At 47.0% G+C, this 27433-nt stretch overlaps 1 protein-coding gene across 2 annotated transcripts; it reads right to left on the reverse strand.

The window, feature by feature from the left end:
- On the reverse strand, positions 1-27361 carry mrpl13 (mitochondrial ribosomal protein L13). Of its 2 annotated transcripts, XM_036935578.1 has the most exons (7): positions 27132-27361; positions 26681-26804; positions 20450-20543; positions 18924-18984; positions 13001-13087; positions 11599-11720; positions 1-177 (listed from the first exon to the last, which is right to left on the reverse strand). In XM_036935578.1, the coding sequence occupies exons 1-7, from the start codon at positions 27156-27158 to the stop codon at positions 153-155; spliced, it is 540 nt and encodes a 179-aa protein (XP_036791473.1). In that variant the 5' UTR covers positions 27159-27361; the 3' UTR covers positions 1-152. The 2 variants fall into 2 exon arrangements, with proteins under 2 accessions (XP_036791473.1, XP_036791483.1); XM_036935588.1 differs by lacking the exon at positions 1-177 and having other exon boundaries at positions 11595-11720; positions 27132-27280.
- Positions 27362-27433: the final 72 nt, after the last annotated feature.

Here is a 27433-nt window from a genome sequence, read left to right on the forward strand (position 1 = left end):
TTGACAAGAGAACTAGTTTTATTTTTGTACATTATTTGGGACGACAGAAAAAGGTTTGTGGTGTGTACAGTAAATGTCACCAGGATGTAAATGCCAGTACAAGTAACAGGACAGAAGAAGAAGAAGGCGCCTAGCAACAGCCTTCTGATGGATCACTTCATCCTGTAGTCTTCAGGTCTGCAGATAGAACAACACGGACATTACAACTCAGTCATGTAGAACAGCAACATAAATGTCATCTCAATAAGAATAACCTGTAGAAGGTTGAATGAAATATCACCGTGGTAACTATCATGTAAACAATATGGTCTTAAAGCAGAAACAGAAGACAGTTATTACTAAGTAAAGTAGCTCTACTATTCACAACAAACAACTTTATATTGTATTACATTAGTATGTGTTGACGGTATTAGATTAAGACCATGTCCAGAGTGCTTGGTGAGTGTTGATGTGATGTCAGTCAGTGAATATCAACTAGGTCTTTAATAAAAAGGGCCAGGATTGGTTTGACCTTGAACATCACCAGAGGTCAATTACATCGCTGGAATTCCAGGCCTGAATGGGCTCACTGATTGGTTCTTAAGATTAGATCAGTAAACAGAGAAACACATCATTTATCACAATACACTGTCCTGACAGGACTATATACTGATGACTGCTAGGGCTGACAGTACTATATACTGATGACTGCTAGGGTGGACAGTGTCCTGACAGGGCTATATTCTGATGACTGCTAGGCTGGACAGTGTCCTGACAGGGCTATATTCTGATGACTGCTAGGGTGGACAGTGTCCTGACAGGACTATATTCTGATGACTGCTAGGGTGGACAGTGTCCTGACAGGACTATATACTGATGACTGCTAGGGTGGACAGGACTATATACTGATGACTGCTAGGGCGGACACTGTCCTGACAGGGCTATATACTGATGACTGCTAGGGCTGACAGTACTATATACTGATGACTGCTAGGGCGGACAGTACTATATACTGATGACTGCTAGGGCTGACAGTGTCCTGACAGGACTATATACCGATGACTGCTAGGGCGGACACTGTCCTGACGGGGCTATATTCTGATGACTGCTAGGGCTGACAGTACTATATACTGATGACTGCTAGGGCTGACAGTACTATATACTGATGACTGCTAGGGCTGACACTGTCCTGACAGGACTATATACTGATGACTGCTAGGGTGGACAGGACTATATACCGATGACTGCTAGGGCTGACAGTGTCCTGACAGGACTATATACTGATGACTGCTAGGGCGGACACTGTCCTGACGGGGCTATATACTGATGACTGCTAGGGCTGACAGTATCCTGACAGGGCTATATTCTGATGACTGCTAGGGCTGACAGTGTCCTGACAGGGCTATATACTGATGACTGCTAGGGCTGACACTGTCCTGACGGGGCTATATACTGATGACTGCTAGGGCTGACAGTGTCCTGACGGGGCTATATTCTGATGACTGCTAGGGCTGACAGTGTCCTGACAGGGCTATATTCTGATGACTGCTAGGGTGGACACTGTCCTGAAGGGGCTATATTCTGATGACTGCTAGGGTGAGATACACTGATGAGCAGAGTACTATGGGAAATGTAGTTTACAAAGTGGAGTTGTTGCCTGAAACAGATTCCCTATTCTTTCTCAGACTCCCGTCTGTATAGACAGGTTGACAGATAAAAATCACTGTTTTGTTTCCAAGTCTAGATCATTAAAATGTGTTCTATCATCAATTACATTTAGGGTTTTTATTGTCCCCTTGACGTTTTCTTTCTGAACGTGGAGTGTTCCTTGAACACGGTGCTACTGTATAAAGATTTAAACTTGGAGCCTACTCCCTATTTTAAAATGGAAACCCCCTGAGGTGATGTTTCACCCACCAGACATCACACTATTCATCTCAACGTTTTCATGTGAAAGAAAAGGACCGTCTCTGCTCAAGTCTTTGAGAAAATAAAAAAAACATCTTTAAAAAAAGGATTGTTAACAAGTTTCATAAAGTCTCCTCCTTTAAGTTGGTCTTCGTATTAAAAACAGCACTTCTCAGCAGCAGTAAAAAACCCTAATAGAACACAGCTTTAGGACACATGTTCTGCTCTTACCTTGAATGACACGTTCCAAAATGGCACCCGGTTCCCTTTATAAAAAGGCCCAGGTCAAAAGTAGGGCACTACATAGGGAAAAGGGTGCCCTTTTGGGACACAGACTTTGTGTAATGTCATGAGAAAGGTAGGATTGGGACAATTAACTTGATGATTGATGATATTCGCACGCAAAGTGAGGGGAATTAAATAAAAAGGCTACATTTCCTCACTGGATGGAAAAACGTGAGGGTCGTGACAAATGTCAATTTAATCTTCTTTTGGAAAATATTGCTCGCTAAACCAAAAAAAAAGAAATTCCATGAATGTAATTAATTTGAGTGAGCTGGGTTAGCTACAGGGTTAGTGTTGATTGAAATGTAGGCTACCTTATAAGTGTGATACATATGTCTAGACGGGCTTTTCACGTTGAAATGGAGGAGTAGATCATATACATTCCAGACGGAAAGGCAATCAACTGGGAAAACGCGGTCGGGTACAGGTGTATCCTTTCTATAGCTAGTGACTGTACGTCTGGGGCTCCTCCTTTCAATAGCTAGTGACTGTACGTCTGGGGCTCCTCCTTTCAATAGCTAGTGACTGTACGTCTGGGGCTCCTCCTTTCAATAGCTAGTGACTGTACGTCTGGGGCTCCTCCTTTCTATAGCTAGTGACTGTATGTCTGGGGCTCCTCCTTTCAATAGCTAGTGACTGTATGTCTGGGGCTCCTCCTTTCTATAGCTAGTGACTGTACGTCTGGGGCTCCTCCTTTCTATAGCTAGTGACTGTACGTCTGGGGCTCCTCCTTTCTATAGCTAGTGACTGTACGTCTGGGGCTCCTCCTTTCAATAGCTAGTGACTGTACGTCTGGGGCTCCTCCTTTCAATAGCTAGTGACTGTATGTCTGGGGCTCCTCCTTTCTATAGCTAGTGACTGTACGTCTGGGGCTCCTCCTTTCTATAGCTAGTGACTGTACGTCTGGGGCTCCTCCTTCAGGGCAGGTCTAGCTAGCCATCCTTCAAAGTGAGGCCACAGTATAGCAACCTGCGGTTCAGGGCAGGTCTAGCTAGCCATCCTTCACAGTGAGGCCACAGTATAGCAACCTGCGGTTCAGGGAAGGTCTAGCTAGCCATCCTTCACAGTGAGGCCACAGTATAGCAGCCTGCGGTTCAGGGCAAGTCTAGCTATCCATCCTTCACAGTGAGGCCACAGTATAGCAGCCTGCGGTTCAGGGCAGGTCTAGCTAGCCATCCTTCACAGTGAGGCCACAGTATAGCAGCCTGCGGTTCAGGGCAGGTCTAGCTAGCCATCCTTCACAGTGAGGCCACAGTATAGCAGCCTGCGGTTCAGGGCAGGTCTAGCTAGCCATCCTTCACAGTGAGGACACAGTATAGCAGCCTACGGTTCAGGGCAGGTCTAGCTAGCCATCCTTCACAGTGAGGCCACAGTATAGCAGCCTGCGGTTCAGGGCAGGTCTAGCTAGCCATCCTTCACAGTGAGGCAGCCTCCCTAGCTACAGTATAGCTCACAGTGGGTTAGAAATGAAGGCCACAGTATAACAGGCTATGTTTCAGGGCAGGGAGGCTGGCAGACCATCCCTCACAGTGACTGAGCCTGGCACCGTAGCCTTGGCTGGGCAACGTGCCTCACCACATTAACAAAAGTGGAAAAGTGCCACTGAATCAGGGGCAGAGCTACTCACTGAGACACATCATACTTCACTCCTGGGGGAGAATATAGTGGGCCTGGCTGTCTCAACCCGCCACAGACTACATGAGGTAAATACATATTTACGATGATGCCAATCCCATTTCTATTAGGCTTACCGGGGCTTGCAAATCTAACCAGACTATTTATTCAGAGATTGTTTACACTGAGCCACAGAGGCAGTCGGTGAGAATGTCTGAGCAAAAACCAGCCACTAATCAGAGTGGATTCCAGAAACCATAGAGCTTGTCTTAGCTTAGAGTAGACCCATCTCAATAGATTGCAGACGGATGCAACTAATTGCAACTAGGACATCAAAAGTATGATGCTATCCTAGCTATAGAACTGGAACATCAATAACATGATGCTATCCTAGCTATAGAACACCAACAACATGATGCTATCCTAGCTATAGAACACCAACAACATGATGCTATCCTAGCTATAGAACACCAACAACATGATGCTATCCTAGCTATAGAACATCAAGAACATGATGCTAGCCTAGCTATAGAATATCAACAACATGATGCTATCCTAGCTATAAAACATCAACAACATGATGCTATCCTAGCTATAGAACACCAACAACATGATGCTATCCTAGCTATAGAATATCAACAACATGATGCTATCCTAGCTATAGACCACCAAGAACATGATGCTATCCTAGCTATAGAACATCAAGAACATGATGCTAGCCTAGCTATAGAATATCAACAACATGATGCTATCCTAGCTATAGAACACCAAGAACATGATGCTATCCTAGCTATAGAACATCAAGAACATGATGCTAGCCTAGCTATAGAATATCAACAACATGATGCTATCCTAGCTATAGAACATCAAGAACATGATGCTAGCCTAGCTATAGAATATCAACAACATGATGCTATCCTAGCTATAGAACATCAAGAACATGATGCTAGCCTAGCTATAGAATATCAACAACATGATGCTATCCTAGCTATAGAACATCAAGAACATGATGCTAGCCTAGCTATAGAATATCAACAACATGATGCTATCCTAGCTATAGAACACCAACAACATGATGCTATCCTAGCTATAGAATATCAACAACATGATGCTATCCTAGCTATAGAACATCAAGAACATGATGCTAGCCTAGCTATAGAATATCAACAACATGATGCTATCCTAGCTATAGAACACCAACAACATGATGCTATCCTAGCTATAGAATATCAACAACATGATGCTATCCTAGCTATAGAACACCAACAACATGATGCTATCCTAGCTATAGAACATCAACAACATGATGCTATCCTAGCTATAGAACATCAACAACATGATGCTATCCTAGCTATAGAACATCAACAACATGATGCTATCCTAGCTATAGAACATCAAGAACATGATGCTATCCTAGCTATAGAACACCAAGAACATGATGCTATCCTAGCTATAGAATATCAACAACATGATGCTATCCTAGCTATAGAACACCAACAACATGATGCTATCCTAGCTATAGAACATCAACAACATGATGCTATCCTAGCTATAGAACACCAACAACATGATGCTATCCTAGCTATAGAACACCAACAACATGATGCTATCCTAGCTATAGAACACCAACAACATGATGCTATCCTAGCTATAGACCACCAACAACATGATGCTATCCTAGCTATAGAACATCAACAACATGATGCTATCCTAGCTATAGAACATCAACAACATGATGCTATCCTAGCTATAGAACACCAACAACATAACAACAACTAAGTACAGTAGTCGTTATTTTGATAGTTCCATTCTCCTCTCCTGCTGTGGAAACAAACCACTACACCAGTTAACACCCTATAAACACTACACCAGTTAACACCCTATAACCACCCTGTAACCACTACACCAGTTAACACCCTGTAACCACTACACCAGTTAACACCCTGTAACCACTACACCAGTTAACACCCTATAACCACCCTGTAACCACTACACCAGTTAACACCCTATAAACACTACACCAGTTAACACCCTGTAACCACGACACCAGTTAACACCCTATAACCACTACACCAGTTAACACCCTGTAACCACCCTATAACCACTACACCAGTTAACACCCTATAACCACTACACCAGTTAACACCCTATAACCACTACACCAGTTAACACCCTGTAACCACTACACCAGTTAACACCCTATAAACACTACACCCTGTAACTACCCTGTAACCACTACACCAGTTAACACCCTGTAACCACCCTATAACCACTACACCAGTTAACACCCTATAACCACCCTGTAACGACTACACCAGTTAACGCCCTGTAACCACTACACCAGTTAACACCCTGTAACCACTACACCAGTTAACACCCTGTAACCACTACACCAGTTAACACCCTGTAACCACTACACCAGTTAACACCCTGTAACCACTACACCAGTTAACACCATGTAACCACTACACCAGTTAACACCATGTAACCACTACACCAGTTAACACCCTATAACCACCCTGTAACGACTACACCAGTTAACGCCCTGTAACCACTACACCAGTTAACACCTTATAAACACTACACCAGTTAACACCCTGTAACCACTACACCAGTTAACACCCTGTAACCACTACACCAGTTAACACCCTATAAACACTACACCAGTTAACACCCTATAACCACCCTGTAACGACTACACCAGTTAACGCCCTGTAACCACTACACCAGTTAACACCCTGTAACCACTACACCAGTTAACACCCTGTAACCACTACACCAGTTAACACCCTGTAACCACTACACCAGTTAACACCATGTAACCACTACACCAGTTAACACCCTATAAACACTACACCAGTTAACACCCTGTAACTACCCTGTAACCACTACACCAGTTAACACCCTGTAACCACCCTGTGACCACTACACCAGTTAAAACCCTATAACCACTACACCAGTTAACACCCTATAAACACTACACCAGTTAACACCCTGTAACTACCCTGTAACCACTACAACAGTTAACACCCTGTAACTACCCTGTAACCACTACACCAGTTAACACCCTGTAACTACCCTGTAACCACTACACCAGTTAACACCCTGTAACCACCCTGTGACCACTACACCAGTTAAAACCCTATAACCACTACACCAGTTAACACCCTATAACCACTACACCAGTTAACACCCTGTAACCACTACACCAGTTAACACCCTGTAACCACCCTGTAACCACTACACCAGTTAACACCCTGTAAACACTACACCAGTTAACTCCCTATAACCACTACACCAACCTTTAACACCCTATAACCACTACACCAGTTAACACCCTGTAACTACCCTGTAACCACTACACCAGTTAACACCCTGTAACTACCCTGTAACCACTACACCAGTTAACACCCTGTAACCACTACACCAGTTAACACCCTATAACCACCCTGTAACCACTACACCAGTTAACACCCTATAACCACTACACCAGTTAACACCCTGTAACCACCCTGTGACCACTACACCAGTTAACACCCTGTAACTACCCTGTAACCACTACACCAGTTAACACCCTGTAACCACCCTGTGACCACTACACCAGTTAACACCCTATAACCACCCTGTAACCACTACACCAGCTAACACCCTATAACCACTACACCAGCTAACACCCTATAACCACTACACCAGTTAACACCCTATAACCACCCTGTAACCACTACACCAGCTAACACCCTATAACCACCCTGTAACCACTACACCAGTTAACACCCTATAAACACTACACCAGTTAACACCCTATAACCACCCTGTAACGACTACACCAGTTAACACCCTATAACCACTACACCAGTTAACACCCTGTAACCACGACACCAGTTAACACCCTATAACCACTACACCAGTTAACACCCTATAACCACCCTGTAACCACTACACCAGTTAACACCCTATAACCACTACACTAGTTAACACCCTATAACCACTACACCAGTTAACACCCTGTAACCACCCTGTAACCACTACACCAGTTAACACCCTATAACCACTACACCAGTTAACACCCTGTAACCACGACACCAGTTAACACCCTATAAACACTACATCAAGTCACTGTTAAGCTTCATTTCTCCCTTCTGTGTTATTCCAAGTGAGTTATAGCTGCAGTCCATTTGAGTATGCGTGATCAGAATCGCAGATTCCCCCTGAACCTCAGCAGCAGCAGCCTTCTCCCAGTACGCCAAACATTACACTACAAGAATGATGTCACGGAATTCTGGAATGTCACTGTTTTCTGTCAGGTTGAAAACTCCAAATTTCCTTTCATTTACAGACAGGAAGTAATGTAGTGGCTGTTCTGGCCGTCTGATTATCACGTCAGTGTCTATTTCCTGTGTGATGTGTTTTAATGGACATGCTCTGTAGGGTCGTCCTGACCAATCACTGCGGTGGTTACTAGAGAAACCCCATATAAACATACTGCTCTCTATAAAACCCTCCTCGGTTCCACTGCTCATTGGGGTGAATTACTGGCCTCGTAAAAAGTTAGCATGAATTTGATTACAGAGTACCTCTCTAGTGTTTCAATACGACTTTAAAAGGAAAGATCTTAAGTGCATTAACACACGTGGGGTGTCAAGTGTTTGAAAAAGTGGAGGTTCACAGTCTCAATCTTGAGAGAAACATCAACAATCCCAACGGGGTTCCATCTTGAGTCCTCAGTCACCACTCTACAGTGTGTGTGTGTGTGTGTGTGTATGAGAGGTCAGTCCATGGCCCCAGACCCACCATTTCCCCCTCATTGAGCCATACACTTACTTAACTCTACAGCGTGTGTGTGTGTGTGTGTGTGTGTGTGAGAGGTCAGTCCATGGCCCCAGACCCACCATTTCCCCCTCATTGAGCCATACACTTACTTAACTCTACAGCGTGTGTGTGTGTGTGTGTGTATATGAGAGGTCAGTCCATGGCCCCAGACCCACCATTTCCCCCTCATTGAGCCATACACTTACTTAACTCTACAGCGTGTGTGTGTGTGTGTGTGTGTGTGTGAGAGAGGTCAGTCCATGGCCCCAGACCCACCATTTCCCCCTCATTGAGCCATACACTTACTTAACTCTACAGCGTGTGTGTGTGTGTGTGTATGAGAGGTCAGTCCATGGCCCCAGACCCACCATTTCCCCCTCATTGAGCCATACACTTACTTAACTCTACAGCGTGTGTGTGTGTGTGTGTATGAGAGGTCAGTCCATGGCCCCAGACCCACCATTTCCCCCTCATTGAGCCATACACTTACTTAACTCTACAGCGTGTGTGTGTGTGTGTGTGTGTGTATGAGAGGTCAGTCCATGGCCCCAGACCCACCATTTCCCCCTCATTGAGCCATACACTTACTTAACTCTACAGCGTGTGTGTGTGTGTGTGTGTGTATGAGAGGTCAGTCCATGGCCCCAGACCCACCATTTCCCCCTCATTGAGCCATACACTTACTTAACTCTACAGCGTGTGTGTGTGTGTGTGTGTGTGTGTATGAGAGGTCAGTCCATGGCCCCAGACCCACCATTTCCCCCTCATTGAGCCATACACTTACTTAACTCTACAGCGTGTGTGTGTGTGTGTGTGTATGAGAGGTCAGTCCATGGCCCCAGACCCACCATTTCCCCCTCATTGAGCCATACACTTACTTAACTCTACAGCGTGTGTGTGTGTGTGTGTGTGTGTATATGAGAGGTCAGTCCATGGCCCCAGACCCACCATTTCCCCCTCATTGAGCCATACACTTACTTAACTCTACAGCGTGTGTGTGTGTGTGTGTGTGTGTGTGTATGAGAGGTCAGTCCATGGCCCCAGACCCACCATTTCCCCCTCATTGAGCCATACACTTACTTAACTCTACAGTGTGTGTGTGTGTGTGTGTGTGTGTGTATGAGAGGTCAGTCCATAGCCCCAGACCCACCATTTCCCCCTCATTGAGCCATACACTTACTTAACTCTACAGCGTGTGTGTGTGTGTGTGTGTGTATGAGAGGTCAGTCCATGGCCCCAGACCCACCATTTCCCCCTCATTGAGCCATACACTTACTTAACTCTACAGCGTGTGTGTGTGTGTATGAGAGGTCAGTCCATGGCCCCAGACCCACCATTTCCCCCTCATTGAGCCATACACTTACTTAACTCTACAGCGTGTGTGTGTGTGTGTGTGTGTGTATGAGAGGTCAGTCCATGGCCCCAGACCCACCATTTCCCCCTCATTGAGCCATACACTTACTTAACTCTACAGCGTGTGTGTGTGTGTGTGTGTGTATGAGAGGTCAGTCCATGGCCCCAGACCCACCATTTCCCCCTCATTGAGCCATACACTTACTTAACTCTACAGTGTGTGTGTGTGTGTGTGTGTGTGTGTGTGTGTATGAGAGGTCAGTCCATGGCCCCAGACCCACCATTTCCCCCTCATTGAGCCATACACTTACTTAACTCTACAGCGTGTGTGTGTGTGTGTGTATGAGAGGTCAGTCCATGGCCCCAGACCCACCATTTCCCCCTCATTGAGCCATACACTTACTTAACTCTACAGCGTGTGTGTGTGTGTGTGTATATGAGAGGTCAGTCCATGGCCCCAGACCCACCATTTCCCCCTCATTGAGCCATACACTTACTTAACTCTACAGCGTGTGTGTGTGTGTGTGTGTATGAGAGGTCAGTCCATGGCCCCAGACCCACCATTTCCCCCTCATTGAGCCATACACTTACTTAACTCTACAGCGTGTGTGTGTGTGTATGAGAGGTCAGTCCATGGCCCCAGACCCACCATTTCCCCCTCATTGAGCCATACACTTACTTAACTCTACAGCGTGTGTGTGTGTGTATGAGAGGTCAGTCCATGGCCCCAGACCCACCATTTCCCCCTCATTGAGCCATACACTTACTTAACTCTACAGCGTGTGTGTGTGTATGAGAGGTCAGTCCATGGCCCCAGACCCACCATTTCCCCCTCATTGAGCCATACACTTACTTAACTCTACAGAAACATGACCGATCGCGTTTCGACTCTTTATCATAATGGAGTCATTTGTCAGGCCGGTAACAGGAAGCCGTTTCTCACATCAATAAAGAGGAAGACGGTGCTATACTTCTCCCATCCTTACTTACCGGTAATAACAGAAGTAGGTTTCACACGAACACACACACACACAAAGGTTTTATCCCGTTCTTCACTAAATCATTATTTTGGGTTTCTACTAGTTATTTGAATGTTTGTGGTAAGCTAAAGCTAGCGTAACATTTAGGTCATAAAATGCTTAAAGATTTGTCCGCTCTGGTAGAGAGCAGTATCATAAGGCATTTAACTGCGTCACGGCTGATATGAATAGCAGGCTGTGGACTTGAGGAACGATGGATCACCGCCATGGCTGAAGGAACACAGCAGTCTGTAGTGGAACTATGGTATGTGTCTGTTCCTCTATAAACCAGTCTGTTCCTCTATAAACCAGTCTGTTCCTCTATAAACCAGTCTGTTCCGCTATAAACCAGTCTGTTCCTCTATAAACCAGTCTGTTCCTCTATAAACCAGGCTGTTCCTCTATAAACCAGGCTGTTCCTCTATAAACCAGTCTGTTCCTCTATAAACCAGGTTGTTCTAAATGAGCTAGAGATTCAGCGCAGGCTGGGGTGGAGAGAGCTGTGTGTGTGTGAGGATATGTGGGTGTGATTAAGGATGGTGTGTGTGTGTGTGAAGATGTGAGAGAGAGGGTGTGTGTGTGTTTGCACGTATGCGTCCATGGAGGAAGACTGGGAGAAGAAGGTACTCACGGGGTCCACAGAGTGGGGAAGGCTTCTCGCTCCTCCTGGCTGTACTCATTCAGCCTGCGAGGGATCTCTCTGGGCTGAGGCAGCTCCTCCGTCAGGTTTAGAAGGATGTCCTCAGGAAGATCCTGCCATACAATTACATACAACAGTCATTTCATGGATCTGTATGGCACCTAGGCTCTAGCCAGGGACAGGAACACAGTCTTAGGTTTGTAGGTGTCTTCACTTTTCAGAGGGAAAACACACCTGGGTTAGAGAGAGGTGCAAGTCAATGGGAAATAAGACTTTAATATTTATATACCGTATAATGAGAAGCTAGAGTCAGACTAGACTTGTCTAAATGCTTTACCACAATGGAAACAAGTCAGACTCGCGTTTATTGGAAACAAGTCAGACTTGCGTTTAATTGGAAACAAGTCAGACTTGCGTTTATTGGAAACAAGTCAGACTTGCGTTTATTGGAAACAAGTCAGACTTGCGTTTATTGGAAACAAGTCAGACTTGCGTTTATTGGAAACAAGTCGGACTCGCGTTTATTGGAAACAAGTCGGACTCGCGTTTATTGGAAACAAGTCGGACTCGCGTTTATTGGAAACAAGTCGGACTCGCGTTTATTGGAAACAAGTCGGACTCGCGTTTATTGGAAACAAGTCGGACTCGCGTTTATTGGAAACAAGTCGGACTCGCGTTTATTGGAAACAAGTCGGACTCGCGTTTATTGGAAACAAGTCAGACTCGCGTTTATTGGAAACAAGTCAGACTCGCGTTTATTGGAAACAAGTCAGAATTGCGTTTATTGGAAACAAGTCAGAATTGCGTTTATTGGAAACAAGTCAGACTCGCGTTTATTGGAAACAAGTCAGACTCGCGTTTATTGGAAACAAGTCAGACTCGCGTTTATTGGAAACAAGTCAGACTTGCGTTTATTGGAAACAAGTCAGACTTGCGTTTATTGGAAACAAGTCAGACTTGCGTTTATTGGAAACAAGTCAGACTCGCGTTTATTGGAAACAAGTCAGACTCGCGTCTATTGGAAACAAGTCAGACTCGCGTTTATTGGAAACAAGTCAGACTCGCGTTTATTGGAAACAAGTCAGACTTGCGTTTATTGGAAACAAGTCAGACTTGTGTTAATTGGAAACAAGTCAGACTTGTGTTATCGCTGATATTTCTATGTCTGTTCTGCTTGTTCTTGGCTGAATGTGTCATCATTTAAGATGATTAAACAAATTCAAATCAATCAAATCAACATGTCAAGACATATTCAGTCCACAACGGGAGAATAAAGACCAGTTATTTTATCTTCAGGGAAGAGGTGTCGTGTGTGGCGTCATTCTTTTTACTAAAACTTCTCATTTCATTTTCACACATATTAGATGTGAAAGTCTTAAAAGACAAGTCTCACATCTTCAGGGAAGAGGTGTAGCCGTTGCATCATGGTCCTTCTGGAGAGGTTCCTAGGCAGCATCCCGTACACTGCCAGCTTCACTATCTGCAGGAAGAAGAGGAAGATAGAAGAAGAGTGGACTCTGGATCCAGCGCTTGGATAGGCTACTCAGATTCAGTCCCTAAATGGCACACTAGTGCACTATATAGGGAATCCTAGATCACTATATAGGGAATCCTAGATCACTATACAGGGAATCCTATTGAACTATATAGGGAATCCTAGATCACTATATAGGGAATCCTAGATCACTATACAGGGAATCCTAGATCACTATACAGGGAATCCTATTGAACTATATAGGGAATCCAATTGAACTATATAGGGAATCCTAGCGCACTATATAGGGAATCCTAACGCACTATACAGGGAATCCTAGATCACTATACAGGGAATCCTATTGAACTATATAGGGAATCCTAGATCACTATATAGGGAATCCTAGATCACTATACAGGGAATCCTAGATCACTATACAGGGAATCCTATTGAACTATATAGGGAATCCTAGATCACTATATAGGGAATCCTAGATCACTATATAGGGAATCCTAGATCACTATACAGGGAATCCTATTGAACTATATAGGGAATCCAATTGAACTATATAGGGAATCCTAGCGCACTATATAGGGAATCCTAACGCACTATACAGGGAATCCTAGATCACGATACAGGGAATCCTAGATCACGATACAGGGAATCCTAGATCACTATACAGGGAATCCTAGATCAATATATAAGGATTCCTAGATCACTATACAGGGAATCCTATTGAACTATATAGGGAATCCTAGATCACTATACAGGGAATCCTATTGAACTATATAGGGAATCCAATTGAACTATATAGGGAATCCTAGCGCACTATACAGGGAATCCTAGATCACGATACAGGGAATCCTAGATCACGATACAGGGAATCCTAGATCACTATACAGGGAATCCTAGATCAATATATAAGGATTCCTAGATCACTATACAGGGAATCCTATTGAACTATATAGGGAATCCTAGATCACTATACAGGGAATCCTAGATCACTATATAGGGAATCCTATTGAACTATATAGGGAATCCTAGATCACTATACAGAGAATCCTAGATCACTATATAGGGAATCCTAGATCACTATATAGGGAATCCTATTGAACTATATAGGGGATCCTATTGAACTATATAGGGTATCCTAGCGCACTATCTGGGGAATAGGGTGCCATTTGGGACACTAACACAGACATTTGATATAAGACAGTTGGATCAGGGTTGTCATGGTTACAGCTCTGGAGAAGAACAAGGTTGAGGTCCATCATTGAACCTTTGATATGTCTCCAGTGGTGACCAGTGGAGATCCTGTTAGGTCCAGGCGGGGATACTACTGAGCAGGATCAATGAGTCAGCCAGCTAACTTCCCTCCTTTGTTTTTAGAAGTATATGCTTGAAAACGGGCATGGTCTAATTTACCCAACATCCAAAAACACATAAGTTTAGCTTTCTTAATGAAACTGAAAAACAATAGATATTTCTGGTTGTTCATTAAAGTTAGCTGGCTAAATAATTGATTCTTCTTTGTACAAAACCCCTCAGGTCTGTTCTCTATGACCCTGTCCAGAAACAACCCCTCTATTTACCCCTATCCCCTAGAGACACTTGGGTGGATCTGATAGAATGTACTAGATTAAGCAATATGGTAATATCTCCTCTACCTTACCCTCTCTAGATAGTAAAGAGTCTCCCCTGTAGACAACTTTATATACCCCTGCAATATTCTCCTAACATTTTAACAAGCTGGTTCTATTCCTCGTATCCCTCCCTCACTCTGTGGTGTGACACATATTCAGTGTTTCTTGGAGCGATGTGTCACGATCGCCAACTGGTAGCAAATAATTTAGGTCATGTGAAAAAAATGGTGTTATCCTTGAACTAATACCCTGAATGCTCAGCTCGGGGAAGGCAGGTAGCCTAGTGGTTAGAGCGTTGGGCCAGTAACCGAAAGGTTGCTGGATCGAATCCCTGAGCTGACAAGGTAAAAACCTGTCCTTATGCCCCTGAACAAGGCAGTTAACCCATTGTTCCCCGGTAAATAATAATTTGTTCTTAACTGACTTTAAATAAAGTTTACATAAAATGTGCCTCTGCCCCTCCCTGCTCCCAGCTGCCCCTCCTCTGCCCCTCCCTGCTCCCAGCTGCCCCTCCTCTGCCCCTCCTTGCTCCCAGCTGCCCCTCCTCTGCCCCTCCGCTGCCCCTCCCTGCTCCCAGCTGCCCCTCCTCTGTCCCTCCCTGCTCCCAGCTGCCCCTCCTCTGTCCCTCCGCTGCCCCTCCCTGCTCCCAGCTGCCCCTCCTCTGCCCCTCCCTGCTCCCAGCTGCCCCTCCTTTGTCCCTCCTCTGCCCCTCCCTGCTCCCAGCTGCCCCTCCCTGCTCCCAGCTGTCCCTCCCTGCTCCCAGCTGTCCCTCCCTGCTCCCAGCTGTCCCTCCTCTGCCCCTCCTCTGCCCCTCCTTGCTCCCAGCTGCCCCTCCTCTGCCCCTCCGCTGCCCCTCCCTGCTCCCAGCTGCCCCTCCTCTGTCCCTCCCTGCTCCCAGCTGCCCCTCCTCTGTCCCTCCGCTGCCCCTCCCTGCTCCCAGCTGCCCCTCCTCTGCCCCTCCCTGCTCCCAGCTGCCCCTCCTTTGTCCCTCCTCTGCCCCTCCCTGCTCCCAGCTGCCCCTCCCTGCTCCCAGCTGTCCCTCCCTGCTCCCAGCTGTCCCTCCCTGCTCCCAGCTGTCCCTCCTCTGCCCCTCCCTGCACCCAGCTGCCCCTCCTCTGCCCCTCCCTGCTCCCAGCTGCCCCTCCTCTGTCCCTCCTCTGCTCCCAGCTGCCCCTCCTCTGCCCCTCCCTGCTCCCAGCTGCCCCTCCCTGCTCCCAGCTGCCCCTCCCTGCTCCCAGCTGCCCCTCCTCTGCCCCTCCCTGCTCCCAGCTGCCCCTCCTCTGCCCCTCCCTGCTCCCAGCTGCCCCTCCCTGCTCCCAGCTGCCCCTCCTCGCCCCTCCCTGCTCCCAGCTGCCCCTCCTCGCCCCTCCCTGCTCCCAGCTGCCCCTCCCCGCCCCTCCCTGCTCCCAGCGGCCCATCCTCTGCCCCTCCCCGCCCCTCCCTGCTCCCAGCTGCCCCTCCTCTGCCCCTCCCTGCTCCTCCTCTGTCCCTCCTCTGCCCCTCCCTCCCTCCCTCCTTCTGTTGGCAAACCAACCATCAAAATGACATGTTATTCCTACATAACCGTCCACCACTCAGATCCATCCTCTGCAATAAGAAAACCAAGTGAGGGGAAGAAAAATCCAAATGTCCCAAAGAAGTAAAAATCTCTTAATATTTGACTTTCTCTCATCTACCATTTCCAGCTTAATCCCTTCATACATATCTATCCCCTGTGAAAATTAAATCAGTCCTACTCCTGTTAAATGACGACCGTGGTGTGTGGAAGACGGATGTGTGTTGTATAGGGACACCATCCGTCACCACGGCTACAGAAGGTGGATGTCACCCCGACGTGATCATTACCCACAATTACCTCTGATAGATTCTCCCCCCGTTGGAATAACTCAGCTAGAGACATGCATCCATCTCATTAATGGAGGTGTAACGTGCTAGAGGAACCTGAGGAGGGCTGGAGACGGGAGGGGAGAGAGAGGAGGAGGGGGGGGGGGGGGGGAATGGACCAACCGTTTCCAGCTACAATAGTCATTTACAACATTAACAATGTCTACACTGTATTTCTGATCAATTTGAAATGGACTATTTTTTTTTGCTTTTCTTTAAAAAAACAAGGACATTTCTTAGTGACCCTGAAAGGTAGTGTATACGTGGGCTTAGCTACAGGTATATTTCATTCATATATATATATAAATTAATATGTGGGCTTAGCTACAGGTACATGTAATTAATATATATATATATATATATATATATATATATATATATATATTAATTAATATGTGGGCCTAGCTAAAGGTACATTTAATATATATATATATGTGGGCTTAGCTACAGGTACATGTAATTAATATATATATATATATATATATATATTAATTAATTAATATGTGGGCCTAGCTAAAGGTACATTTAATATATATATATATAAATTAATATGTGGGCCTAGCTACAGGTACATGTAATTAATATATATATATATATATATATTAATTAATATGTGGGCCTAGCTAAAGGTACATTTAATATATATATATATATATATATTTGGGCTTAGCTACAGGTACATTTCCTCAGTGAACCACTTGGGATGGCACTGTTGAAACATTCATGTATGTGAGGCAACACAAACAAAAAGTATACACTAAAACATAATTAAGACCATCCATCTAAATAAGAGCAAGGCAGAGAGGAGAGAAAACATATATAGCTGAATTTAACCTGAAATGGGTTTAGTTTTATTCCTTGAAAAAGTGAATCTCTGGGTTGTATAAATAAGCTGTGCTGCTGTTCCTTTATCTTCCTGCACACCCAGCTAGGCCTTTCCCCAGATTTACAGCAGACATTCTCCTAAAGGTCTAATCGTCTGACAGACCTGCATCAGCAGAGATCCTGTGTGTCTGTGATAATACACAAGTGTCTCTGTCTGAAATCCTCCCTGATGATCCTGCAGGAGAACACTCCCCCTCTGGAACCAGAGGGACGGGAGACTTACAAGGACAGACAATTCATTACACCATAATTCATTCTCTCTCTCTCTCTCTCTCTCTCTCTCTCTCTCTCTCTCTCTCTCTCTCACACCAGCGGGCCATTTGTAACCTTTATAGACAAAACACGTCACACAACTGTGGGACAGCTCATATTTCACCACATGAACATCGATACATAACAGCAATGCAAAATGCAACTGCTGTCCTGAACGACATGCAATTCGGACATTTTTATGAAATGCAGCTTCATCCCGGCCTAGGAATGAAACTTTAAAGGCTGAAGTTACTGTACAGGTACGCCTGAGAGGACAGTGTTGATTCAGTGTTTCCAAACAGACTGCAGTGGCCCCACCAATAAAACAGTAGTTAACTCACCGGTCAGTTTATTAGGTACACCATCCTGTTCATGTAAACGGATCGCTCCTACAGACATTGAGTCGTGACGTGGCTGTGGCTGGCTCTATAAAGCAGGCAGACAGGCATCGAGGCATTCAGTTACCCTTCTATTGAACGTTAGAATGGGCAAAACCAGTGACCTCAGCGACTTTGAGCGCGGTATGATCGTCGGTACCAGGCTCGCCGGACCCACCAGTACCTCAGAAATGGCCGCATTCCTGGGCTTTTCACACATGACAACGTCTAGAGTTTACTGGGAAACGGAGCGACAAACACAAAACATCCAGTCAGCTGCAGTCCTGTAAACCAGCTGGTTGATGAGAGAGGTGGAAGGAGAAGGAGAAGAATGGTGCAAGCCAACAGGCAGGCCACAAACAGACAAATAAGTACAACAGTGGTGTGTTGAACAGCATCTCAGAACGCTCATCTCGTCGCTCCCTGTCATGGATGGACTGTTGCAGCAGATGACCACACCGGGTTCCACTCCTATCAGCTAAACACAAGGAGAAGTGTCTCCAGTGGGGACATGATCACCAACACTTGAGAAGTGGAAAAACATTCCCTGGTCCGACGAATCGCGGTTTATGTGGAGTCAAGCCGATGGCCAATCAGAGTCCTGATGGTGTCAATGGTACAGGCTGGTTGCTGTGGTGTACCGCCATCGAATCTGCAGCAACTGCGTGATGCCATCGCGTCAACATGGACCAACATCCCTGTGGAATGTTCCCGAAGAATTCTGGCTGTTCTGGAGGCAAAGGGTGGAGTGCGACTCGGTACTAGACGAGTGTACCTAATAAACGGACTCTCAATACTTACCGCTTTGGGGTCTTTCAAATGTAGCTGGGTGGCTGTGACTTGTTTAAATCCACCCGGGTACCTTTGGGAAAGAAACAAGACTGGATTTAGAGGAAGACACACTTTTGTATGACAACCAACTCTACACACATAGGCCTAGTCAACCACATCACTCTACACACAGGCCTAGTCAACCACATCACATAGGCCTAGTCAACCACATCACATAGGCTTAGTCAACCACATCACTCTACACACATAGGCCTAGTCAACCACATCACTCTACACACATAGGCCTAGTCAACCACATCACTCTACACACATAGGCCTAGTCAACCACATCACATAGGCTTAGTCAACCACATCACTCTACACACATAGGCCTAGTCAACCACATCACTCTACACACATAGGCCTAGTCAACCACATCACTCTACACACATAGGCCTAGTCAACCACATCACTCATTACACACATAGGCCTAGTCAACCACATCACTCATTACACACATAGGCTTAGTCAACCACATCACTCATTACACACATAGGCCTAGTCAACCACATCACTCTACACACATAGGCCTAGTCAACCACATCACTCTACACACATAGGCCTAGTCAACCACATCACTCATTACACACATAGGCCTAGTCAACCACATCACTCTACACACATAGGCCTAGTCAACCACATCATTCTACACACATAGGCCTAGTCAACCACATCACTCTACACACATAGGCCTAGTCAACCACATCATTCTACACACATAGGCCTAGTCAACCACATCACTCATTACACACATAGGCCTAGTCAACCACATCACTCTACACACATAGGCCTAGTCAACCACATCACTCTACACACATAGGCCTAGTCAACCACATCACTCTACACACATAGGCCTAGTCAACCACATCACTCTACACACATAGGCCTAGTCAACCACATCACTCTACACACATAGGCTTAGTCAACCACATCACTCTACACACATAGGCCTAGTCAACCACATCACTCTACACACATAGGCCTAGTCAACCACATCACTCTACACACATAGGCTTAGTCAACCACATCACTCTACACACATAGGCCTAGTCAACCACATCACTCATTACACACATAGGCTTAGTCAACCACATCACTCTACACACATAGGCCTAGTCAACCACATCACTCATTACACACATAGGCTTAGTCAACCACATCACTCTACACACAGGCCTAGTCAACCACATCACTCTACACACATAGGCCTAGTCAACCACATCACTCTACACACATAGGCCTAGTCAACCACATCACTCATTACACACATAGGCCTAGTCAACCACATCCCTCTACACACATAGGCCTAGTCAACCACATCCCTCTACACACATAGGCCTAGTCAACCACATCACTCATTACACAGATCAGTTCACATGCTCCATGTCTTCAACAAAGTTCTTCTTGATTGGTGAGTAAACACAGGTACAGAATAACACTCGTTTGTGTTCACTGGTTAATTCCATGTGTACCAGACAGACAGTCTGAGGCCTTACTGGGTGTGAGAGGAGTACATCTTCTGCTCCCATTTGTTCCCAGAGAAGGCTATGTGTCTGCTGTTCATGACTACTACATGGTCTCCAACATCACCTGAGGAACACAGAGACACGTGCTCATTAGAAAACATCACAAACTCCAAAGAAACATATTTTGCTGACATCTTTTAGCTCCTTTCAAAAGATTATCAAGGAAGGCAGGAAAATAATCATCATTTGACTGCCTGCCACCACAACAAAAAGGTGGTTTCTGAATTAGATATAATGGGCAGAGAATGATAGATGACTAAGTGGTTGACTTGCAGGTAGCCTAGTGGTTAGAGTGTAGGGGCAGTCAGGTAGCCTCGTGGTTAGAGTGTAGGGACAGCAGGTAGCCTAGTGGTTAGAGTGTAGGGACGGCAGGTAGCCTAGTGGGTAGAGTGTAGGGACGGCAGGTAGCCTAGTGGTTAGAGGGTAGGGACGGCAGGTAGCCTAGTGGTTAGAGGGTAGGGACGGCAGGTAGCCTAGTGGTTAGAGTGGAGGGACGGCAGGCAGCCTAGAGGTTAGAGTGTAGGGACGGCAGGTAGCCTAGTGGTTAGAGTGTAGGGACGGCAGGTAGCCTAGTGGTTAGAGTGTAGGGACGGCAGGTAGCCTAGTGGTTAGAGTGTAGCGACGGCAGGTAGCCTAGTGGTTAGAGTGTAGGGACGGCAGGTTGCCTAGTGGTTAGAGTGGAGGGACGGCAGGTAGCCTAGTGGTTAGAGTGGAGGGACGGCAGGCAGCCTAGAGGTTAGAGTGTAGGGACGGCAGGTAGCCTAGTGGTTAGAGTGTAGGGACGGCAGGTAGTCTAGTGGTTAGAGTGTAGGGACGGCAGGAAGCCTAGTGGTTAGAGTGTAGGGACGGCAGGCAGCCTAGAGGTTAGAGTGTAGGGACGGCAGGTAGCCTAGAGGTTAGAGTGTAGGGACGGCAGGTAGCCTAGTGGTTAGAGTGTAGGGACGGCAGGTAGTCTAGTGGTTAGAGTGTAGGGACGGCAGGAAGCCTAGTGGTTAGAGTGTAGCGACGGCAGGTAGCCTAGTGGTTAGAGTGTAGGGACGGCAGGTAGCCTAGTGGTTAGAGTGTAGGGACGGCAGGTAGCCTAGTGGTTAGAGTGTAGGGACGGCAGGTAGCCTAGTGGTTAGAGTGTAGGGACGGCAGGTAGCCTAGTGGTTAGAGTGGAGGGACGGCAGGGTAGACTAGTGGTTAGAGTGTAGGGACGGCAGGTAGCCTAGTGGTTAGAGTGTAGGGACGGCAGGCAGCCTAGAGGCTAGAGTGTAGGGACGGCAGGTAGCCTAGTGGTTAGAGTGTAGGGACGGCAGGTAGCCTAGTGGTTAGAGTGTAGGGACGGCAGGTAGCCTAGTGGTTAGAGTGGAGGGACGGCAGGTAGCCTAGTGGTTAGAGTGTAGGGACGGCAGGTAGAATAGTGGTCCCTGTTGGGACGGCAGGTGGTTAGAGTGTAAGGACCACCTGCAGGTAGTCTAGTGGTTAGAGTGTAGGGTCAGGCAGGTAGCCTAGTGGTTAGAGTGTAGGGACGGCAGGTAGTCTAGTGGTTAGAGTGTAGGGACGGCAGGTAGCCTAGTGGTTAGAGTGTAGGGACGGCAGGTAGCCTAGTGGTTAGAGTGTAGGGACGGCAGGTAGCCTAGTGGTTAGAGTGTAGGGACGGCAGGTAGCCTAGTGGTTAGAGTGTAGGGACGGCAGGTAGCCTAGTGGTTAGAGTGTAGGGACGGCAGGTAGCCTAGTAGTTAGAGTGTAGGGACGGCAGGTAGCCTAGTGGTTAGAGTGTAGGGACGGCAGGTAGCCTAGTGGTTAGAGTGTAGGGACGGCAGGTAGCCGAGTGGTTAGAATGTAGGGACGGCAGGTAGCCGAGTGGTTAGAGTGTAGGGACGGCAGGTAGCCTAGTGGTTAGAGTGTAGGGACGGCAGGGTAGACTAGTGGTTAGAGTGTAGGGACGGCAGGTCACCTAGTGGTTAGAGTGTAGAGACGGCAGGTAGCCTAGTGGTTAGAGTGTAGGGACGGCAGGGTAGACTAGTGGTTAGAGTGTAGGGACGGCAGGTAGCCGAGTGGTTAGAGTGTAGGGACGGCAGGTAGTCTAGTGGTTAGGGTGTAGGGACGGCAGGTAGCCTAGTGGTTAGAGTGTAGGGACGGCAGGTAGCCTAGTGGTTAGAGTGTAGGGACGGCAGGTAGCCTAGTGGTTAGAGTGTAGGGACGGCAGGTAGCCTAGTGGTTAGAGTGTAGGGACGGCAGGTAGCCTAGTGGTTAGAGTGTAGGGACGGCAGGTAGCCTAGTGGTTAGAGTGTAGGGACGGCAGGTAGCCTAGTGGTTAGAGTGTAGGGACGGCAGGTAGCCTAGTGGTTAGAGTGTAGGGACGGCAGGTAGCCTAGTGGTTAGAGTGTAGGGGCAGGCAGGTAGCCTAGTGGTTAGAGTGTAGGGACGGCAGGTAGCCTAGTGGTTAGAGTGTAGGGACGGCAGGTAGACTAGTGGTTAGAGTGTAGGGACGGCAGGTAGCCTAGTGGTTAGAGTGTAGGGGCAGGCAGGTAGCCTAGTGGTTAGAGTGTGGGGGTGGCAGGTAGCCTAGTGGATAGAGTGTAGGGACGGCAGGTAGCCTAGTGGTTAGAGTGTAGGGACGGCAGGTAGAATAGTGGTCCCTGTTGGGACGGCAGGTGGTTAGAGTGTAAGGACCACCTGCAGGTAGTCTAGTGGTTAGAGTGTAGGGTCAGGCAGGTAGCCGTGGTTAGAGTGTAGGGACGGCAGGTAGTCTAGTGGTTAGGGTGTAGGGACGGCAGGTAGCCTAGTGGTTAGAGTGTAGGGACGGCAGGTAGCCTAGTGGTTAGAGTGTAGGGACGGCAGGTAGCCTAGTGGTTAGAGTGTAGGGACGGCAGGTAGCCTAGTGGTTAGAGTGTAGGGACGGCAGGTAGCCTAGTGGTTAGAGTGTAGGGACGGCAGGTAGCCTAGTGGTTAGAGTGTAGGGACGGCAGGTAGCCTAGTGGTTAGAGTGTAGGGACGGCAGGTAGCCTCGTGGTTAGAGTGTAGGGGCAGGCAGGTAGCCTAGTGGTTAGAGTGTAGGGACGGCAGGTAGACTAGTGGTTAGAGTGTAGGGACGGCAGGTAGCCTAGTGGTTAGAGTGTCGGGGCAGGCAGGTAGCCTAGTGGTTAGAGTGTAGGGACGGCAGGTAGCCTAGTGGTTAGAGTGGAGGGACGGCAGGTAGCCTAGTGGTTAGAGTGTAGCGACGGCAGGTAGCCTAGTGGTTAGAGTGTAGCGACGGCAGGTAGCCTAGTGGTTAGAGTGTAGCGACGGCAGGTAGCCTAGTGGTTAGAGTGTAGCGACGGCAGGTAGCCTAGTGGTTAGAGTGTAGGGATGGCAGGTAGCCTAGTGGTTAGAGTGTAGCGACGGCAGGTAGCCTAGTGGTTAGAGTGTAGCGACGGCAGGTAGCCTAGCGGTTAGAGTGGAGGGACGGCAGGGTAGACTAGTGGTTAGAGTGTAGGGGCGGCAGGTAGCCTAGTGGTTAGAGTGTAGGGGCGGCAGGTAGCCTAGTGGTTAGAGTGTAGGGACGGCAGGTAGCCTAGTGGTTAGAGTGTAGCGACGGCAGGTAGCCTAGTGGTTAGAGTGTAGGGGCGGCAGGTAGCCTAGTGGTTAGAGTGGAGGGACGGCAGGTAGCCTAGTGGCTAATTAGAGTGTAGCGACGGCAGGTAGCCTAGTGGTTAGAGTGGAGGGGCGGCAGGTAGCCTAGTGGTTAGAGTGGAGGGATGGCAGGTAGCCTAGTGGTTAGAGTGGAGGGACGGCAGGTAGTCTAGTGGTTAGAGTGGAGGGACGGCAGGTAGCCTAGTGGTTAGAGTGGAGGGACGGCAGGTAGAATAGTGGAACTTTTAACAGTTTCTTCAAGTGCAGTCGCAAAAACCATCAAGTGATATAAAGAAACTGACTCTCATGAGGACCACTACAGGAAAGGAAGACACAGAGTTACCTCTGCTGCAGAGGATACGTTCATTAGTTACCAGCCTCAGAAATTGCAGCCCAAATAAATGCTTCACAGAGTTCAAGTAATGGACATCTCAACATCAACTGTTCAGAGGAGAAGAAACACGAGCAATGGACATTAGACCGTTGTAAATTTGTCCTGTGGTCTGACGAGTCCAACATTTAGATTTCTGGTCCCAACCACTCTGTCATTCTGAGACGCAGAGTAGGTGAATGGAGCATGGATGAGCTGGTGACACTGTCTGTGATTTAATTAGAATTCAAGGCACACTTAACACACTTAACCAGCATGGCTACCACAGCATTCTGCAGTGATACGCCATCCCGCCTGGTTTGCCCTTAGTGGGACTATCATTTGTTTTTCAACAGGACAATGGCCCAACACACCTCCAGGCTGTGTAAGGGCTATTTTACCAAGAAGGAGAGTGATGGAGTGCTACATCAGATGACCAGGACTCCACAATCAGCAACCTCAACCCAATTGAGATGGTTTGAGATGAGTTGGACCACAGAGTGAAGGAAAAGCAGCCAACAAGTGCTCAGCATATGTGGGAACTCCTTTAAGACTGTCGGAAAAGCATTCCAGGTGACGCTGGTTGAGAGAATGCCAAGAGTGTGAAAAGCTGTCATCAAGGCAAAGGGTGGCTACTTTGAAGAACCTAACATATATTTTTATTTGTTTAACACTTTGTTTGGTTACTACAGGATTCCATATGTGTTATTTCATAGTTGTGATGTCTTCACTATTATTATACAATGTAGAAAATAGTAAAAAATTAAGAAAAATGAATGAGTAGGTGTGTCCAAACTTTTGACTGGTACTGTATAAAACAAGAGAATAAACCCTTCTTAGTTAGAATGGTCATTCAACAACCAGCATGAAACATTTAATAGAATATTTAAAACAGAGTCATAGAATAGGATTCCAGCCGTTAACAGAGCACAGCTCCAGGGGTGAGGGGAAAGTAATGGACATGGTTCTCTATCCCTCAGGGTCCCTGCCCACACACAACCGTTAACAGAGCACAGCTCCAGGGGTGAGGGGAAAGTAACGGACAGGGTTCTCCATCCCTCAGGGTCCTCCATCCCTCAGGGTCCCTGCCCACACACAACCGTTAACAGAGCACAGCTCCAGGGATGAGGGGAAAGTAATGGACAGGGTTCTCCATCCCTCAGGGTCCCTGCCCACACACAACCGTTAACAGAGCACAGCTCCAGGGATGAGAGGAAAGTAATGGACAGGGTTCTCCATCCCTCAGGGTCCCTGCCCACACACAACCGTTAACAGAGCACAGCTCCAGGGATGAGGGGAAAGTAATGGACAGGGTTCTCCATCCCTCAGGGTCCCTGCCCACACACAACCGTTAACAGAGCACAGCTCCAGGGATGAGGGGAAAGTAATGGACAGGGTTCTCCATCCCTCAGGGTCCCTGCCCACACACAACCGTTAACAGAGCACAGCTCCAGGGATGAGGGGAAAGTAATGGACAGGGTTCTCCATCCCTCAGGGTCCCTGCCCACACACAACCGTTAACAGAGCACAGCTCCAGGGATGAGGGGAAAGTAATGGACAGGGTTCTCCATCCCTCAGGGTCCCTGCCCACACACAACCGTTAACAGAGCACAGCTCCAGGGATGAGGGGAAAGTAACGGACATGGTTATCTATCCCGAGGGGCTGCCGAGTGGCGCAAGGCACTGTATCTCAGTGCAAGAGGCGATACTATAGTACCAGGTTCGAATCCAGGCTGTTTCACATTGGGAGTCCCATAGGGCGGCACACAATTGCCCCAGCGTTGGCCGGGTTTGGCCAGGGTAGGTCGTCATTGTAAATAAGAGTTTGTTAACTGACTTGCCTGGTTAAAGGTTACACATGTCCCTCGGGGTCCCTGTCCACACATAGACCTTCACATCAGGTGACGAGGCATTCACCTCACAGTCAAATCAAATTAGTGTGAATAGACACAGGTTTTGAAGGAATGCTGAAGGCAGTTGATGAAAAATAAGTGGTGTGTGGGTACTATGCCTTCTGGTTATGTGCATGGTTGGGGTCTATTGGTTTCACAGTGATACTTTAGCGCCACCATGTGGTCATTGTTATGGCCACAAACAATATGTCCTGGCTGGCTGTGAAGAAAACCTAAAATTAAATACTCAAATCAACTGCAGACTGTATTGCACAGTCACACACATTCAGGAAAACACATCATTTCTAAAACGGGCATACTAGCTAGCTGTCTACTTACTCAGTGCATGGTAGATAGGTTTGTGTTTCCCCTGTAGCCTGATTGCACACATAGTGGCAATCTTCCCTGGAGGCTGCATTCGAGCGTCTATCAGGTACCACGACCTGGCAAATGTAGCCCATTGCTGAATACGGGGGAACAGAGAGAGAGATCAAGTCAATTCAGAGTTTCAGACACAGTAGTGGCACAGCTTCCCTCATCAACACACAGTTGTCAGCTCTCAAGCCACAAACATGTAGCTGCAGGCTGGCTTGGGCACACGGATTATATTAATACAATAAATCATTGCAAGAAAAGATCCCACTGTAATTTAAGACTACGATTAATAAAGAGATTAGCTAACGTTAGCTACATGTACCATCGGATAGCGATGAGTTTTGCATATAACTGACACATTTACACATTTAATGCTGGTTCTAAATACAATTACGTATAAAAAATAAAGTATTACCTGGGCAGATTTGGTAAAACTGGACATAGTACTTGAATTACGAGCACATCATTCCAGATTGACCCCCAATGTGAGCAGATGGTGCAGCGTTGTATTGAGTCGAAACATGGATAAAAGAACTCCGTTCCTGTGTCCAAATTGTAAATCTGTTCTTGAAATCCTGAATGGATAACTAGTACATTTTCGGTGAATAATATGTAACCGATGATATTTTGTATATTTTAGGGAGAAAACGATCAAAGAATATGCCAAACAATATTTGTTTTTGATAATATCGCTCATGGTCATTAAACATGTATTTT

The sequence above is a fragment of the Oncorhynchus mykiss genome, chromosome 2 (genome assembly GCF_013265735.2).
Source record: "Oncorhynchus mykiss isolate Arlee chromosome 2, USDA_OmykA_1.1, whole genome shotgun sequence".
Lineage (NCBI taxonomy): Eukaryota > Metazoa > Chordata > Actinopteri > Salmoniformes > Salmonidae > Oncorhynchus > Oncorhynchus mykiss.

What these genes read in the sequence shown, in the direction of transcription:
- mrpl13 (XM_036935578.1), bottom strand. Translation starts at nt 27,158, where the DNA reads ATGTCCAGTTTTACCAAATCTGCCCAG. An exon ending in ACCTATCTACCATGCACTGA is followed by an intron (nt 20,544 to 26,680) that starts GTAAGTAGACAG and finishes TGTGTTCCTCAG; the next exon opens with GTGATGTTGGAGACCATGTA. An exon ending in ATGTACTCCTCTCACACCCA is followed by an intron (nt 18,985 to 20,449) that starts GTAAGGCCTCAG and finishes TCTTTCCCAAAG; the next exon opens with GTACCCGGGTGGATTTAAAC.